The sequence below is a fragment of the Hypomesus nipponensis genome, chromosome 19 (genome assembly GCF_054491055.1).
Source record: "Hypomesus nipponensis isolate SF chromosome 19, ASM5449105v1, whole genome shotgun sequence".
NCBI classification, from domain to species: domain Eukaryota; kingdom Metazoa; phylum Chordata; class Actinopteri; order Osmeriformes; family Osmeridae; genus Hypomesus; species Hypomesus nipponensis.
In genome coordinates, this window is record NC_140379.1 from 5,804,582 (window position 1) to 5,821,921 (window position 17,340).

A 17,340-nucleotide genomic window follows, 5' to 3' on the forward strand; every position below is an offset into this window, starting at 1 on the left:
GATAAGTGATGCCCAAAATATGGTGTAGACCATATAATTTTATAGAAACAGATTTGAAAAATGAAGCTTCCTCACAATTCCCTGCGTAGCCTACTGGGTCCCTCTGGTGGTCAATGAAGCTATACAAACTAAAGTAGTCCTCATTTTGGAATGCGTATTTAATCTTTAGAAGTAGGCTAACTTTCCAACCCAAAAGAAGTATGACACGAGGGGACTACTGCTATTTAAAGAATTAGTAATCAATCTAGAACAAAAGTGAGCCCATCTGCCGTGACATTGTTTCGCAATGCCGTGACCCGGATTCGAACCGGGGTTGCTGCGGCCACAACGCAGAGTACTAACCACTATACGATCACGGCGAGCTACGATGGGCATGTAAAACATCTCATCAATTTAGACACTACCCCTATCGGTAGGGGTTCTACTTACGGAGGGGGGACATGTGGGGTGGGGTGGGGTGGGGGGTTGACCCCCCTAATTAAGACTTGGGGACCCCCCTCCCCCCGATTGTCATTGCATAATTCGCACTCTGCCTATCGGACACAAAAAGCTTTTGGATATAGTGGACCTGAACAACTGAGTAATTTCGAATGTTTGCCGAATGTATTAGTTCATCATGTTCATAATCGTGATCTAGGAATTGTGTGCTTGAGCAAAACTGGATCCATCTGCCGTGACATTGTTTCGCAATGCCGTGACCCGGATTCGAACCGGGGTTGCTGCGGCCACAACGCAGAGTACTAACCACTATACGATCACGGCGAGCTACGATGGACTTGCTGTTGATGTCATCGATTTAATAATTACCTCTACTGGACTATCAAAGGCGTTTGAATTTCGTAGACGTGAACAAATGAGTAATTTCGAATGTCTGCCGAATAGATTTGTTTATCGTGTTCATTTTAACCGTCATAAAGACACGAGCATCGCCTACCGGCAGTACAAAGACATAGCAAGAAGAGGACACTATTCAGAAACATTCAAATGATCCAAAATGCAGAAAGATAATGAAGTTTGCCGATTGACATATTTATCTCGTGTTCTATAAGACTACAATTGTGTGCTTAAACAAAAGTGAGTCCATCTGCCGTGACATTGTTTCGCAATGCCGTGACCCGGATTCGAACCGGGGTTGCTGCGGCCACAACGCAGAGTACTAACCACTATACGATCACGGCGAGCTACGATGGACTCGGTTGTCGACAGCGTCAAAGATGGCTTTTTGAAACTCACTTCCATTTTGTATAGTATTTTAGTTAAGCTAATACTATAATGAATAACTGAATGATTGAAATGGATGATAATGAATGATCTATGATTGAATCTAGATCACCTTTGGTCATACGTTATTTGCTATTTTACCAAGAAAAATTACAACAACATTAATTATTAAGGATTTCGGAGATTCTTCACTTCAGTTTACCGATGACAGAAACAGATTAATCACGCAGCCTTGTAATTATATGAGAAAGTAAAGTTTGCATCTAAATGTGCCAGGTGCTTGCTCAAAAGAAAATCATACAATTGATAGAATGCCAAATAGAAGTCAGTTATTCTACTCGTGGCATAGCCTACAAACTTGTATTGTTTTCCTTATTTCGCCGCTAGAGGACCGTCTATTTCAAATAGTGTCTTTCATCAAAAGTTGCTGTCGTCATTCTTTTAAAATCGACTTATCAACCTCATTTACAGTTTTTAAAAGAAAGGTAGCTTATGTTGTTGAAATGACGAATGAGCGTGCAGACATAGCTATTTTTATTGTTGTTGCAGTTTCACCAATAATTAGTGTAGCGATATTATCCCCAACCGTTTTGCAATTAAATCATTGTGACAGACTGGGACGTAGGCCTGTATGTTGCACCATTCTGGTCAAATAATAAATATATATATCAGATTGCCGTTTTCAAGGAACCATCGTCAACACAGCCCTTGCTTGTGATAGTGTTTGTCATGTTATTGGTTAATGGTAGAATGGTTGTTTATAGTAGTAGTGTGTGTGACAGTAACGCTGTGTGTCTAAGAGGGTGAGAGTAAGGGTGACGCTCAGCTGTCAAGTCATCTCCTGTTTCTGCTTCCTTGGAGGTAACACTGGTGTGAATATTCAGTGGATGATGTCATAGTTTTAACACCCCAGTCTTACAAATCCAAGCCTAGTTTCCACAGAGACTTGTCAAACATCAAAATAGGCCGCAGAATGGGGGTGGGAGTGGGGGTAGGGTGGGGTAGAGCACCCCAGGCCAGCCAATGACTGTAGGGCAGCCAATGACGGTAGCTCAGATGTCAACACATCATCATGCAAACAAGGTAGAATCTAAGACGTCATGTCCATTTAGAACGGAACAGTCTGTTCTGTTGATGTCCCCAATAACAAATCATATGTGCTGGGTACTACTGAATTATGTTGGTAATTCAGTATTGCATCTTCATTTAAGGATCTATTCCCTGGTATTAGCTTGTTTTTTATATTGTATCATATATTTCTCATGATCTCTTCAGTGAACAATGTATACACGCTAGAGTTTGTCAGTTTGGAAACCCTCCTTTTTCTCTGATGTGAAAATCGCGTCAGAGAAGGCCCTTTCCAGGACTAGTTCCTGTAGTGGTGAAACAGCACGCAGAAGTACTGCCGGCTCTTCACACACAGCACCTGTCGGAATGTCTGTAAGCTCTTTACAGAGGTTGCACCTGCCTGAAAGGATGCAATTGCTCAGATTGTATAGAATTGCTGGAGTGCTTTTTTGTCCACACAAAGTTCCCTTGGTTTAATTTGCTTACGTTGTAGGTGGCCCACACCTGTTTGTCTGATGCACTGCCATGCTGTAAACGATATATTCCAGATGGCTTTGAGGGTATTCATGTAATCAAAACTAAACAACAATGTGTTCAATTAGCAGAAGTTTGTGTTCAAAACAAAGGGGTATTAAACCTGTGACATTTTGTTTTGCAGTCCAATGCTCTACCTCTGAGCTGCACACATCCCTTCCTAGATGAACGACCTAAAGAGCACATCACACAGTATTCCAAACTGATCAAATAAAAATAACATTGGAGTTTCTCACTGTGGTTGGAGTTCCCTGGATGTACAAATGCTTTGTCTCAGTTGAAAGAAAGTTTAGTGAAAATGTCATAGCCACACAGTAAAGGTCACTATTTCGGATGTCTATGTAGTGAATTAGGGCTGTAGTGGAATCGAGATTAAATTACAGTGGTTTGGTCAGCCACAAAACCTGCAGCCCACGTCTCAGTTTCTCCTCCGGGCACAGTCCTCTGCTCATGTTAGACTGTAATTATATGGTTGCGTGAGGCCTTTAGGTCCCCAAGGTCCTTGTTCATTAACTGCCTCCTTGGAATTGATGAATCGGCGGTTTACAGTATGCGTCTCAAATGGCAATTTAGACCTCTTATCTACATTTAGGAAAGACACCCTTAGATGGTTTTGCTGTAGTACATCCTGTTTGAAGGAGACTAGTGCAACCCAAGTTTTGAATTGGCAAAGTTTTATAATAAAGCTAGTAATGTTGTTCCTACTGTATGTCCCCTATAAATCTGTCAAACAAAGCCTATGGACTATAGGAACTGCTATATATAGCAATGCATGAGGCAGAAAAAAAAAAGTCTTTCTATGTGACCATTTATAGCTATTTGCTTCTAATGAGTTCATACGGTAAATTACTATGGAGAATTCAACACATTATAAATGTTTTTTTCTTATGCTGTATGTCTTGTCACCAGATCAAGTTTGTTGGTGAGTGACTTGTGGGAGAGAAAAATTAAACTATTCCTTTCTGAGGAAAGGCTGTGCCCCATGGCACGACCTTTCAATGTCTAAATGCTTTAAACACCCTGTTGTGCTTTGATCAGACCCAACACACCCCTTCAAGAATTCCCAGCTGAGAGCTACCATCTTTGTCCCTGTGGCTCCAGTCAGAGAGCACTGAACCAGCTGTTGTGGGAGGCTCTGCAGATCATGTTTGTCCATCATACGTTCCATTGGGTAGAAGTGTGCGGAATGATTAGGCTAGATCGTAAGCACAGTCACTGCATAGGCCTCCTTATTATTAAAAAAACGTCCTTGATGTTATTAAGGACAAGATAGAAATGAAAAAAAAAGTTTAAAAAAATTGCTGCACCGTAGTAATAGATGCATTTGTAATTTGATAAGAGTTTATGTAAAGTAACATTAGAGGAATTCTGATTAGTAGCTTTGAACTTGATTTATGTTTCAAACTTAAGAAGGTGGAATTCATAGTGATAATTCCAGTTACAATCAGTGCTGTGAGATGTATATGTTGAGTTGTCAGTATGCAAAAGAATAAGATGAAAAGTGGTGGTTTCAAGTGAACTTTGAGTGCTATTTCTTCAAATGTAAATTACACAACATAAATAGCAAAGTGGCACCCAAGTGTTCTTGAATAGTTAGAAGAACTATATAAGGCTGTTCTATTCCTATTGTTTCTCCTCTGGGGGTCTGTGTCCATTGCAAGACAATTAGACTGCAGGCCAGCCGATGGGTTGTCCCACATCATGTCATGACGACTAACTCTGGGGCAATTGGATGACAGAAATGGGCAACAATTTGATCGCATTTTTTACAAAGTGGTAGTATTTCTTTTTAGTCTATCCTAGGGCTGTTGTCGTATCTCACTGTTTTCCAAGAGCTGTTTCAGAATCAACAAGCTCTCCTTTTCGCTAGGAAGGTCAGTGTAACCAAGCACTTTTATTTTGGAAAGTAAAGCAATGTGACGGGATGCTTAAATTTACAGCTCATTTTAATGGGCTTTTAAGGAGGGTGATCCTTCTGATTGACAGGATCATATGATACTTCAGTACAGACCTCATCCAGTCCGAGGCATGCCCTTTGAGGAAGAAAAAAAACGGGTCACAAACATCCTGGTTTTAGAATGAATTGACAAACGAGTAACCACATTTGCTGACGATCTAATGATTCCATTCCATCTGAAACTACCTTGATTTACAGGAGCTTACCATGGAATCAAAACCTCCAAAATGCTGGAAAGAAATATAATTATACTCACCGACAGGCTGGTTATAAAATGCGTTTTCTTTTCAGTCCCAGGATATTGTAGTTATCAAAACATTTGGAAGACCAGTTTTGGAAAATGTGATGTGCTCTTGTGCCTATTTGCAGGCCTGCTATAAATAGGGTGAAAGGGCTACGCATGCTCATGTTTGATTGTAAATTGCAGAGGCTTGAGCTGAAGCAAAGGGGGTTTCTTCTGAAGGACAAAAAGCAACTTTTGAGTGGTGAGTTGACTAGTTACAGAGATCGTATGGAAACTAGCTTGATTACATTTGGCAATGTCCTGGATGTGTCAACAAGTGAAGGACTCATTCGAGCAACTTATTTCTGGAAAGCATCTCACATTTGGATGTATGATTCAGTGTTGTGAGGTATTGTGTTACAATTGAGTTTCTGAGTTCCTGCTCCTCCTATCAATCCAAAATTCTAAAACAGTTTTTTTTTTACATCAGTTTGAATCAATTATCCAAGTTCTTATTGTGATTTTTTCTTTTCTTTCAGTTGCTCCCTGGTTTACATCAGACAGGGAAAGAAGATAAACACTTTGTAACAGGACATCTGAGGAATTTCTCCTGAAAACAATATCGGTGGTGGCCTAAACTTTTTCCTGGGTGGATATGGGTTCCAGGAGGGTAGTGACACGCTCTTACTCAGGAGATGGAAGATCTGGTTTTAACAATGGGGATGATGTCACTGGAAGTAGCAGATCCAGTGGTCTCAGTTACCTCTCTGGTGTCAGACCAGAAAACAGGTAAAACTCTCCATTCGGATAAATGATTGGGACAGACAAAAAACTTCTGTACCACATATTCACTTTAAATCAACTCAATGGTTACTGTGAAACTATGTTTGCATACTTTGGCTGTATTGATGTGTTTGGTTATTTGTTAGTTTCCATGGTGTTTGAACTGTTTGAAATGCATTGTTGATAAGAAACACTTTAACACTCTGCACTTGCTTGTAAAAAAGAAGTGACTGTGAGGGTCAGCTATTTATAAACTTCATTGCATTGCCTTTAAAAAATACTAAACATTCAGCAAAATGTCTTCAGTACAGTCTATTCAAAAACAGGACAAAAACCTTACAACAGCCTTTTTTTCTACTTGGGCTTGGTTGCATGACCAGATTTAAGTAGGAATAAATAAAACACATTCATTGTAATTGAACTGAAAATGAATCTGGATTGAAAAACAAGAGGCAGTTATGTAACACCTGACAGCATTAATAAGTGTTTATTTTTTCATTTTTAGAGTTGTTGGTTTGTTTGGTTTCCATGCAGGCAAATGGCAATGTGAAGTCATGCAACATTAACACACTGTCCTTAAACAGCACCATATCAGAGTTAACTGCCCCTGTGACTGAAATAGATGACAACACCAGACAGAGATCAAGTGACCATACATAAGCACCGAATTAATGATGCAGTCCTCATTATAGGCTTGAAATTCATCAATGTTCTGTCACCCATGGAATGTTAGTTACCGCATATAAGCATGCTTCAATACATTCTGTATTGAATTCATCAAACAGATGAGCATGTATGTCTCATCACTGTAAACATATTTCATATGGACAAAGAATTGGCACAGTGTAAGCGATTGAAAGATCTACACCTAAGACCATTCAAATGTACATTACAAACGTACTACAACAAAAGTGTACAATTTGTTAATAACTGACGTTGTTATAGATATCGTTAATGTTATAAAATATATCTTTGTCCATATGTATATCTTAACTCATGTCTAAACATACATGCATAGTGCCTGATAAGCTGCTTTTATTTGCCTCCCCTCTGCATAGCCAATCACGTCACAGGTATTCTCAATACAGGCAATCAAGGTACTGTAACTAAAGCAATCGCTCAAAAATCTATTTGACCTAACCCTTTCACGTTGTACTGACACTTGACATATATAGTGTATGTGGTGCTACAGTATAAACCAAAAACAGAAAGTAGAAGATGGTTGCAAAACTGCCTGAGATTGAGATTGAGAGAATGTGTTTACAGTTGAGCTAACCAGCTGGCGGTGTTTTTCAGGAGTACCTTCTGTAGTGTTATGGCACATTTAATGGAGGAGACCCAGCCATCCTTTGAGTCAACCTTAAAATCTAGAGCAGTGTCTGAGGCCAGTAATGTGAAATTCATCTGTGTGGTGACAGGTAAACTCTCAACGGTGCAACACTTTATCTGTACCTATGTATTTGTAATTTAAAATGTCCTTTTTCAGATTTTTTCTGTGTCAGTTTATTGTAACAATGTACTGTCTTTTCCTTTATTTTCAGGTAATCCTGCTCCCGAAGTCACATGGTATAAAGATGACATACAACTGGACAGATACTGTGGACTTCCTAAATATGAAGTCTCCCGCAATGGACAGAATCATTCCTTGCACATTTACAAGTACGTGTTTTGACAGTTAAAATGTTTGTTGTTTAACGTTGATGACTGCAACATTGTTTGCATTTGCTAAAACATAAAACGATATTCCCTGTAGATGCACTTTGGAGGATGCAGCCATTTACCAAGCATCAGCGCGGAACAGCAAAGGTATTGTGTCTTGCTCTGGGGTTCTGGAGGTGGGAACAATGAGCGAATACAAGATCCACCAGCAGTACTTTGCCAAGCTGAAGCAGAAGGCTGAAAACAAGCGCAGGGACCTTGAGGACCCCAAGCTTTGGGAGAAGGAGCACCATGGGCCTGGACGTCAAGAGCAGCTACGGACCATCAGTCCTGACCGCTCCCAACGGAAACGGCGGTCCCCCATGGAGGCCAGCCTCAGCACCCCTAGTTCCATCGAAGAAGAGGGGGCCGAGGAGAACATCTCTGTCCCAGACAAAGAGTTAGAGGTTAGGCTACAGGAGACGTCTACAGAGGGAATAGATAATTCCATACCGGTGACTAATGGGACCGCATCCTCTATCTCTGATGGACAGCCTGCAAGAGAAAATGGCAGCAATGGCCTCACATACATATATGATTCAGTGCAAAAGACCTTCTCTGCACAACCACCCAAGGCACCGTTTGCCAAGAAGAAGATAAAGATCTCTAACGGAGTGGGGCATGTGAATTCTGATAGCCAGGTAGAGATAGTGCTTGAGGACAGAGGCACAAGTGAAGAGGCCAATGTGTCAACATGCCAAATTGATTCTTCATACTCACAGAGAACAGACGATGAGGCAATGGAAGTGGAGAGTTCTGCTCCCGATAACATACAAGAGAACAACATCAGTGTGTCTGTGTTGCAGGAAGAGGTTCAAGTTGAAGGGACGTTGCCAGCCCCCTTAAACAAGGATCCCTCTCTTGACCCTTTTCCTGCTGTGTCCCCATCAGTGAAGGAAATCAGAGGAACAAATAGTAGAAAGGATGTGGAAAAGGAGAACACTCCGAATATGGAATCTAAGGAACCTAAGGTGGAACGTGAGGTAGAGTCTAAGGACATTTTAAAGAATGTGGGTGCAAATTCACCCATCTCGTCAGAACCAAAACCTAGAACTTCAGTCACACCCCTACAGGTTTTGAGTACGTCAGTAGTGGAGGTTAAAACATGTCCAGAAGATGGTTCAACCATGGAGGTAGATGTGAAGTCATTACACAAGCCCTCACAACTAAACCCCATAAACAAGCCCTCATCATTGGAACCCACACACGAGTCCTCATCATTGGAACCCACACACAAGCCCTCACTACTAAAACCCACACACAAGCCCTCAGCTTTGGAACCCACACACAAGCCCTTAGCATTGGAACCCACACACAAGCCCTCAGCATTGGAACCCACACACAAGCCCTTAGCATTGGAACCCACACACAAGCCCTCAGCATTGGAACCCACACACAAGCCCTCAGCATTGGAACCCACACACAAGCCCTCAGCATTGGAACCCACACACAAGCCCTCAGCATTGGAACCCACACACAAGCCCTCATCAGTGGAACCCACACACAAGCCCTCATTACTAAAATCCACACACAAGTCCTCATCAGTGGAACCCACACACAAGCCCTCATTACTAAAATCCACACACAAGTCCTCATCAGTGGAACCCACACACAAGCCCTCATTACTAAAACCCACACACAAGCCCTCAGCATTGGCACCCACACACAAGCTCAAAGCATTGGAACCCACACACAAGCCTTCAGCATTGGAACTTTCTGAATTAGAGTCTATACACAGCACTCTTGTAAATAAATCTAAAGTTACTGTGGAAGACCCGGCAACAGTTGGTGTTGGGGGTCTGTGTTCTGATACTTCCATTAATGGAGCCACAGCTATCACGGGCCCAGACTCTGTAGCGGCCCCATGTGACAGAGAGAATGGATTTCCCCAGCATCCATGTGAACAGTCAAGAGATCAGCTGTCTGGGAAGGAAACGAGCAGCAGTCCAAAGAATGCGTCTGTGTCTCTGCCTCCGCTGCGGGCTGAGGTGAGTGGCCCTGTTCCCTATGAGCTCATGAGCGCTTTGCGTTTCCAACACAAGCCAGATCAGTAACACAAGCACCCCAGGTCTATTTTTAGACTTTACAAGTATGCCTCGAATTGACAAGACGTATGAGTTGTGACGCATGCGTTAACAAATGTAATAGGTATATTCCCGCTACACATATCGCATGTGGTTGAAGAGCACGAGCACAGATATCAGTGAGCACAAAGGCCACAGGAGGTATTTGTTTACAATATGTGCTTTGTGTAATCTAGATTTAGCTATTAGTAATCCTTGTCTGACAGCATAGCAACTGTTGGTAGTCTTGGTGAAGAAGCATTGAATCACAATGGAACAGATGGTGTTGTGGTGATGCTTTAAAAGGTCTCAGATTTGCTACGAGAGGGACCACTTATGACCAAGACATGTTCTACTCTTGAGTGATGAATATTGTTGCACTGTAGTTAGCAACTACGTTTTTAGTAACATTTGGCATCAAACCCCCTCCTTTGTCACACTGCTGTGATTCAGATGTATCTTATTGAGGAGCTCCAAAGCGCTTTATCTACATTCCATTCTTCCTATGCTAAGTCTTGAAATACCCCCTCCCCCAACTGAGTCAAGGCACGGCTTGTCCAGTATACCCTTCAGTGTGCTAAATATGCATCAGTGAACCCCGAGTTGGAAAGAAACTGTTGTCCACTCCTAAATGTTTAAATGTATATGAATCACTCTGTATCTCAATGTATTCCAAATGTAATATTTGGTATAATGTATTCCTAACTGAGTTTGATTCAAAACTTGATGTATTGCCCCCCCCCCCTCCTGTCTTCAGCCTTTGTTTGTTTATTTGTTATTATGGCTCAGGTAACATAACATAGCAGTGTGTCAGTTGCATGCAGGATTCAGGGGTTATCCCATCCACAGATGGAGTGACATATGACATAGGAATCCAATTAAAACCTATCGTGCTCATCTTAATTTCAGCTCCCCTGCTGCTGTGTTGAGTGTGGATTGGAGTCAATCTTAAAACAACTGGTTACAGCTTTTCCTGGTTGTCCCAAGTGTGACAACAACATAAAACATGATAATCCTGGTGGCACTAATATTTTCATATTATTCTGGATTATTATAGTTTGATCGCTGGCCTTGTGCTGTCTATCCACAGTGAAGTATAAAATCTGTGTTTGGACATTGAAGCTAATTCAAGAACAGACTGTGCAGCTGATTTACAACTTAGGAAAAAAGCGTTGCACCATTTTGTTGAGTAGGTGCCAGTTAGCGTGCTTTTCAAACGGAGTAGTGCTCAACACGTGAAATAAATAACAAGATGAATTGCGCATTTTAATAGATGTAGATGGATCATCTTTCTCCTTTCTGCTTTAATCTCTGATTTACTGAAACCATAGCATCAGCCAAAAACACTTGATATCCCTTTCCACTGAACATACACATCATAAAGTCTAAGCAACAAACAATTAATGTGTATAAATTGCTTGTATATTTTAACATTTTAGTCTAGAATGATAACATTTATCAGTTTCTGTTATAGTTTCTTTTATTTTATACTGACTATGACCAGTGTCAACTGTTTTTTCCATTACTTTTGATATCTGTCGCTTTGGCTATGTTGTTACCGCCTTTGTGTTTATGCATGTCCAGCATAGTTATGGATAAAGGAATAAGTATTTACAGCATGGAAACCTCTGCTTGTTTGTGCCTCAAGGTTACACAGGCCCACACACAGACGGAGAGGAATGAAGCACCTGTCAACCCAGAAACTTTAACCACCCGCAGTGAGCTGGATGTACAATCCCTGCCACAGCCTCCATCGGAGAGCGAGGTCATGACAGATGCCGACCAAACTTCCACTTTGCACAATGCTAGCCGAACTTCCAATGACGAAATGACGCAGAGCACATGGGATCATTCCGGAGGATCAAGAGAAAGTCATACAGTACCTTTTAAAGAAACACTTAAGTCACCCCTCGAAAGCCTGGGGGAGAGTGAGAACTCCTTAGGGTGTAACATTTCACCCACACTCCTGCCAGGCCAAATTGAGAAAGCTATAAAAACTGTTGGTGGGACAAAGATACAAGATGAAAAGATTGTAGAGGGTACTGGTGGACTACGCGTGCAGAAAGACAATTTTGCCTCTTTGGGGGAAAAGGCTGAAAACAAAACTGACGTTGAAATGGAAAGAACTGTAAATCAACTAGAAAAGCAAAATGGTAACAATAGTGTGATGGATGTAGCAGGTGTAGAGATGGAAAAGAATGTAGCAGTATTGAAGACTAAGAAGTGTCCGGTTATACAAAAAAATAATTGTCCACATCCAAGCCTTGAGACTATCCCCGACAGCACACAGCTAACAGATACACATTCAAACCCTTCAGCACAAAAACCAAATGACTCTAAAGACCTTCCAAAACCTGTAGCTAGTGTCATTTCAGTTGCTGACCTTTTAAGGGCACAATTGAAGGCATTTACCTCTACACTGATTAGCTCAGCGACACCCATACAAAACCCTGTTCACTGTTTTAATCCAGATCTTCAACCAACACTCCCCCAATCAGCAGAAGTTCAGGATATTGAACCAAACCCAATGATAAGAATGGATGACACAGAATTGATTAAGAATTTGGGAAAACCTAATATTGTGAAGGAGATCAACAATTGTTCTCTTTCTGCTGGTTCTGATGTCCCGTCAGGCCATGAGGAACATAGACGTGATACTGAAGTTAGGCTAGTGCAGTCCACCAGCATTGTCAGTCCCATAATTGAGACCTTAACCACTGAGTTTGATATTCCTTCTATTTCTATTAGAGACAAACGCAACACTTTTGAAAACAGAAATCCCAATAGGACAAAGGAAAATGATTGTGTTATGGATACAGGACAGGATGCACCTTTGGAGAATAAACCTAATGTGTGTCTAATTGGGTCTGAAAGCATACAAACAGACTCTGCTTTACTTACTCAAAATCCTAAATTGGCCAGTGGCGTTACCCTAATATCAGTTCCGCCGCTCAATATTTTCCAAGAGCACAAGCAAGTCCAAGAAAATACCATAGAGGAAATTGATTCTTTACAGTCTGTGCTGCCAAAGGTCAGCAGTCAACATCATCAGGTTTCTTGTCCTTCAGTTTTCAGTTCACTTCCTTGTGACACTGAAAAACTTTCATATACAAAGAGACCAGAATGTCTAATAAATACGACCCCAACAGTTTACGACCCCAACTGCTTAAAAAACATTCAGCCAGATACAGCAATGTTTGTAGACCAACTAGAGGGACATCAACATCATATGCCACAACTCAGTTCACAGACAATACAAAGACTGGACTCTCATGTGCCTGCTTTAGGTCCTGAGACACAGGAGCCAAAAGTTCCCACAATTAATCTGCCATGCTCCAAAACCAAAGATATCAAGTTGGAGGATACCAAGATGGACTATTTGGTTTCTGTTTCAAATATCGAAGAAAACTCTTTGTTTCAGAAAAGAGATATTGCCTCTCCCCTTCCCTCAGCCACGCCACAGGAACTGGCCTCTGGGGCTCGCCGCAAAATATTCATCCCCAAATCTAAAGGGGATGATGCAGACACTACACCCCCACCTGACAGCCAAAGTCCAAGAGAAGAGGTTCCTAGGCGGACCAGCAGGCTGTCCCCTGAGACCCCTTCCTTGTCCCCTAGTTTGTCCCGCAAGTCACCCCTGCTCCAGCCTCCGAGCGGTCAGGCCAACCCCTTCCCTGCAGAGAAACGCTCCCCTCTGCCCAGCAGGAGAAAAGTAGCTTCTGACGCCCCCAAACAGATGCAGGAGCCTGCTCAGATGGACACTGCCAAACCTGAGGAGAAACCAGCAGAGAAAGACAAGCACAACCCATTTAAAGGTGAGACTTCTGTTATGTTGATGCAGTGTCAAAATGATGGATTGTGTTGTTCTGTGTTCCAGAAGTGGTTTCCTCAAATGAAGGCAACCACTGCGGCATTCTTTCCTTTGGCTCAGCTGCAGTAGGAAGTGTTATGAAGAGCCTCTGTGTACTCTCGGCTTGTTTGCTTTGACACTGTCACGCAAAGGGGGTCAACTACTCGTCAGAGATTAACGAGATAGCCTTTCATTGATATGGTATCCACATTTTAAGAAGGTGCAACATGAGGAAATGTATATGTTTACCTAGTTGTTCCTGCTGGGGGTCCCTGTCTCATTGCAGCTCCTCAGGTTATCCGTAAGATTAGGGGGGAACCTTTCTCAGATGCTTCAGGACATCTGAAACTGTGGTGTCAGTTCTTCAACGTGCTCAGCGACTCTACTATCAAGTGGTACAGAGATGATGTGCAGATTGCTGAGGTTAAAAGAAGGTACTGTAAGCCTCAAGTCGGCCTTTAATTATTATTATTTTTTAAGTTGTACCCTACACCCTTTTTACTTGTACTGTACACCATTTGCCGTTTTTGAATCAATATCTCCCATTTCTTTCCCAGTGCAGGAGATGAGACTCTAGTAGCATTAGCCATTGTCCAGACATCAAGCAGAGACTGTGGCGTTTATGGATGCACAATCAACAATGAATATGGAACAGACTCAACAGACTTCCTTCTTAGTATTGATAGTATGTTGTCTGATTTATATCTATATAAATTCAAAATAATTATCATTACGTTGGAAGTGCCATTAATCCTCATTAATCCTTTCTCCAGTTCTCGCCGGCATGTTTTTGCGTGAGGATCTAGAGGGTAAGAAAGCATTCTCAGTTAATGTGATTGATATTGTGCTAATTTCTTTTTCATTATTTCCCCCTATAAACGATGTCTTTGTTTTTTCCCCTCTGTGTAGTGGGAGAGGAGATTGAGATGACACCTATGCTGTTCAACAAGGGACTGGTTGACTCCGGGCTCTGGGGTAGCAAGTTCTTTGGGCGAATCATGATGACAGAAAATCATATTGGTGAGGGCTGCTCCCACAAGACCTGTAGGGCAAAGGTCATCTATGGCCTAGAGCCTGTGTTTGAGTCAGGGACCACCTGTATTATCAAGGTGCGCAACCCGATTGCCTATGGAGCCAAGGACGAGGGCAACCTGATAGAAAGGAACTTGGCGATCACCCAGTTGGTAAGGCCCATTTATTATTTTGTTCCTTTCCAATGCAGTTGTGCATGTTGTACATTACAGACATAGATATAATAAGACATGACACAAGTTGTAAATGCTGTGAACCTCTCAACAGAATTGTATTGCAGTGCAAATATTGTGTTCCTCAACAGGAATGTAGAATTCACAACATTGCTCGGGAATACTGCAAAATCTTTGCTGCAGAAACCAGAGTAATAGAAAACTTTGGGCCGGCAATTGAGTGAGTATGACATCATGTCAACACTACCCAAAGTATATACATTACTCATTTACTTTACATTCAGTATTCACTCATACCCACTATTATGTTTTGAAGAGTGATTCCACTCTACTTGATGTACCGGCCTGCAAACACCATTCCTCATGCTACAGTGGAGGCCGATCTGACGGGGGTCTATTTGAAGTATTGCTTTCAAGATGCTACAGGCAGGCTCATCATGAGGGCAGGTTCAGAGGTAGAACAGAAGTGCTGTGCTCTCCAACACTGGGTCCACCAATGGACCAATGGCAACCTACTGCTCACTCATCTGGAAGGTACAAAGTGGAGTCCAGCTGAGCTGATTAATATAACTTCTCATTTTAGGTATGAATGATGAAGGCTGTGATTTCATTTTGTTTTGTGAAATTACATTGCAGGTGTTGACACCAAGATCACCAACATTGGAATTTCCATCCAAACAAAAGGGTTGGTATATCGATTTCCTGGTCTGTTGCTTTCATAGAAAAAAGAGCATTTGACATCATTTTAACTCTCAAACGTTTATGCATATTTATAACAAGTTGTATCTTCTTGTGACTAAACCAAACATTACTAAACTAACAAAATTCTCACTATTGTCCGACACAGGTATCAAGGTCTCACTGCTATGGGGAATCCCAAGGTTTTTGAACAGTTTGTTTCTCAGCATCAGTGTAACTACTACTGCGGCCTTCTTAGCCTGAGAGCCCTAAAAGCTGTGGAATCGCTGCAGACACCCATCAAACCAAAGGGCTCCAGGAGCCCCATGCTCTATCGCAAAATGACACCTGGCTCCTCCAGTCCCCTGACACCCAGAAAAACCACAGCCAGTCCCAGAGTGTCAAGAAAGTCCGAATCTGAAGACACCAAGGCCAACACCAAATTCAGGGTTGAAGAGACTCCCAAAGTTGTTGGGTAGAGTTATTTTATTGTCAAAGGCTTGATGAAATTAAATGGATGACGGTTATCTTCATGCGTAAGCCCGGGCGGATCTAGAAGCTAGCCTGAGACCAAAGGCTGGTGACCCTGCCCCCAAGCTGTGACTGAAATATGCCGAGTCCTGGATCCTCAGAGATATCGGAAGATGGAAGTATTAAAACAACATTACAATTCAGAGACGATGGGTTTAAACAATGATGATGATAATAATAATCTTTATCACCATCCAAATGTAACCTGTTGATGCAGTCATTTCATTGCATAGATTCCCTGTACTCTAAAAAAGGTTTATATTGTACTGTATAGCAATTATCATTGTTTATCACAAAGTGTGAATCCCAGCTTTGCCTCAGGTCTCCAAAGGTACATCAGGTTGGTGTTATTTGTACTGTTTTGAATTGATCTAGCGGGCTGATTTATATAGATTTATGAGGAGCTCTTTTTTTATTCAAATGGGTAGCATTGGGATCAGAGCGAACAATCTTTAAAAGAAAAAGTAGCTTGGACTCTTGATTCTGCAAAAGTAACAATAGTATGTAAGCTATAGCTCATCTCAGAGTCATATTTCATGTTGACCTATTCCATGACACTGTTATACAGTGGAAAATGACTGTGCTTTTTATACTGTAACTATTCTAACTGGTCATGTTACAGAGTTTTCCATTTTTAGAGTCTCGTTAAATAATACGCTGTCAAAATAAAATACATCAAATTTAAAATGAACTTTTTCACGTTTCAATGCAACTCGTTTGTTGATGAGTTTCAAAGAATTTGAGCGACCTGAAAAAACATTTTACATGCATCAGTCATAGGAAATATGTAGCAGGCAATACCAATGTAATCAAAAGCATCCTGCCTTGCCTATCTGACATAGGTTGCCTTCTAAATGCATTGTCTCAGTAGGTGAGGTTCTCAGTATCTCACTGACCTCTGTTATCTGAAAGGGCAAAGTCACATTCAGTTCTGTCATCACATAGCCTTGATATACTGCACCACAGTGTCTATGAATAGGATTGCTATACTAAAGCATGCGACTGATGATAACCCAATCGTTTATTATCAAACTTTTTAAAGCATTACAAGCATGAACAACATGTGTGAGAAACAAATACTCAAAAGTAATACAATACATTTTCTAGGGACATGTAGAAGATAAGGACATTTTCATATTTGGTGTTCATTCTCAACAATAACACTACTGTAATACATAATTTATGCATGTATCCACTCACTCAAATGTTGACATCTAAATTGCTAAGGTTGGCTTCACATTATGCCCAAGAGCACGTATACCATATCTTCAATCTGAATTACATTCTGCACACTAGATGTCAGACTCACTCAAAGTCAATTCAGGTCCGTTTGCTAAGAATGTTTTTCAATTGCAATTTAAATTATCCTTTTAACCTCCTTGCTTGTATGACTGTTTTCCTTTTTTTATTGTGTCATCCCAAATTACTAACTTCGTCACGATCATCATTTGTAACTTTTAATTGCGTATGAGTCATTGATCACGTAAGCTTTGGCTGCGCTTACGTGTGTCTACCACATGGTGTTCCCC

The 17,340-nt window shown here is 41.4% G+C and overlaps 1 protein-coding gene, 1 long non-coding RNA gene and 3 other non-coding genes across 7 annotated transcripts; 1 reads left to right on the forward strand and 4 right to left on the reverse strand.

The window, feature by feature from the left end:
* Nucleotides 1-287: 287 nt before the first annotated feature.
* On the reverse strand, nucleotides 288-359 carry trnah-gug (transfer RNA histidin (anticodon GUG)). The gene has a single exon. It is a non-coding gene; the product is annotated as a tRNA-His (tRNA).
* Nucleotides 360-690: 331 nt separating this feature from the next.
* Nucleotides 691-762, reverse strand: trnah-gug (transfer RNA histidin (anticodon GUG)). Its single transcript has one exon. It is a non-coding gene; the product is annotated as a tRNA-His (tRNA).
* Nucleotides 763-1,106: 344 nt separating this feature from the next.
* On the reverse strand, nucleotides 1,107-1,178 carry trnah-gug (transfer RNA histidin (anticodon GUG)). Its single transcript has one exon. It is a non-coding gene; the product is annotated as a tRNA-His (tRNA).
* Nucleotides 1,179-4,751: 3,573 nt separating this feature from the next.
* Nucleotides 4,752-5,313, reverse strand: LOC146246692 (uncharacterized). The gene is made up of 2 exons (XR_014732248.1): nucleotides 5,037-5,313; nucleotides 4,752-4,856 (listed from the first exon to the last, which is right to left on the reverse strand). It is a non-coding gene; the product is annotated as an uncharacterized LOC146246692 (long non-coding RNA).
* Nucleotides 5,160-16,502, forward strand: alpk3b (alpha-kinase 3b). 3 transcript variants are annotated; one of them, XM_084682095.1, is made up of 15 exons: nucleotides 5,160-5,265; nucleotides 5,543-5,792; nucleotides 6,845-6,883; nucleotides 7,083-7,204; nucleotides 7,328-7,445; nucleotides 7,540-9,472; nucleotides 11,196-13,362; nucleotides 13,684-13,831; nucleotides 13,955-14,082; nucleotides 14,171-14,206; nucleotides 14,307-14,581; nucleotides 14,734-14,822; nucleotides 14,919-15,136; nucleotides 15,239-15,287; nucleotides 15,450-16,502. In XM_084682095.1, the coding sequence occupies exons 2-15, from the start codon at nucleotides 5,659-5,661 to the stop codon at nucleotides 15,757-15,759; spliced, it is 5,766 nt and encodes a 1,921-aa protein (XP_084538221.1). In that variant the 5' UTR covers nucleotides 5,160-5,265; nucleotides 5,543-5,658; the 3' UTR covers nucleotides 15,760-16,502. The 3 variants fall into 3 exon arrangements, with proteins under 3 accessions (XP_084538221.1, XP_084538220.1, XP_084538222.1); XM_084682094.1 differs by having other exon boundaries at nucleotides 5,175-5,412; XM_084682096.1 differs by lacking the exon at nucleotides 6,845-6,883 and having other exon boundaries at nucleotides 5,183-5,412.
* Nucleotides 16,503-17,340: the final 838 nt, after the last annotated feature.

Bases quoted from the DNA above. Each gene is read 5' to 3' on its own strand.
- alpk3b (XM_084682095.1), top strand. From the start codon at position 5,659: ATGGGTTCCAGGAGGGTAGTGACACGCTCTTACTCAGGAGATGGAAGA. The intron at 13,832-13,954 runs GTACTGTAAGCC...TTTCTTTCCCAG, and splicing joins ATTGCTGAGGTTAAAAGAAG to TGCAGGAGATGAGACTCTAG. The intron at 14,582-14,733 runs GTAAGGCCCATT...GTTCCTCAACAG, and splicing joins ACTTGGCGATCACCCAGTTG to GAATGTAGAATTCACAACAT.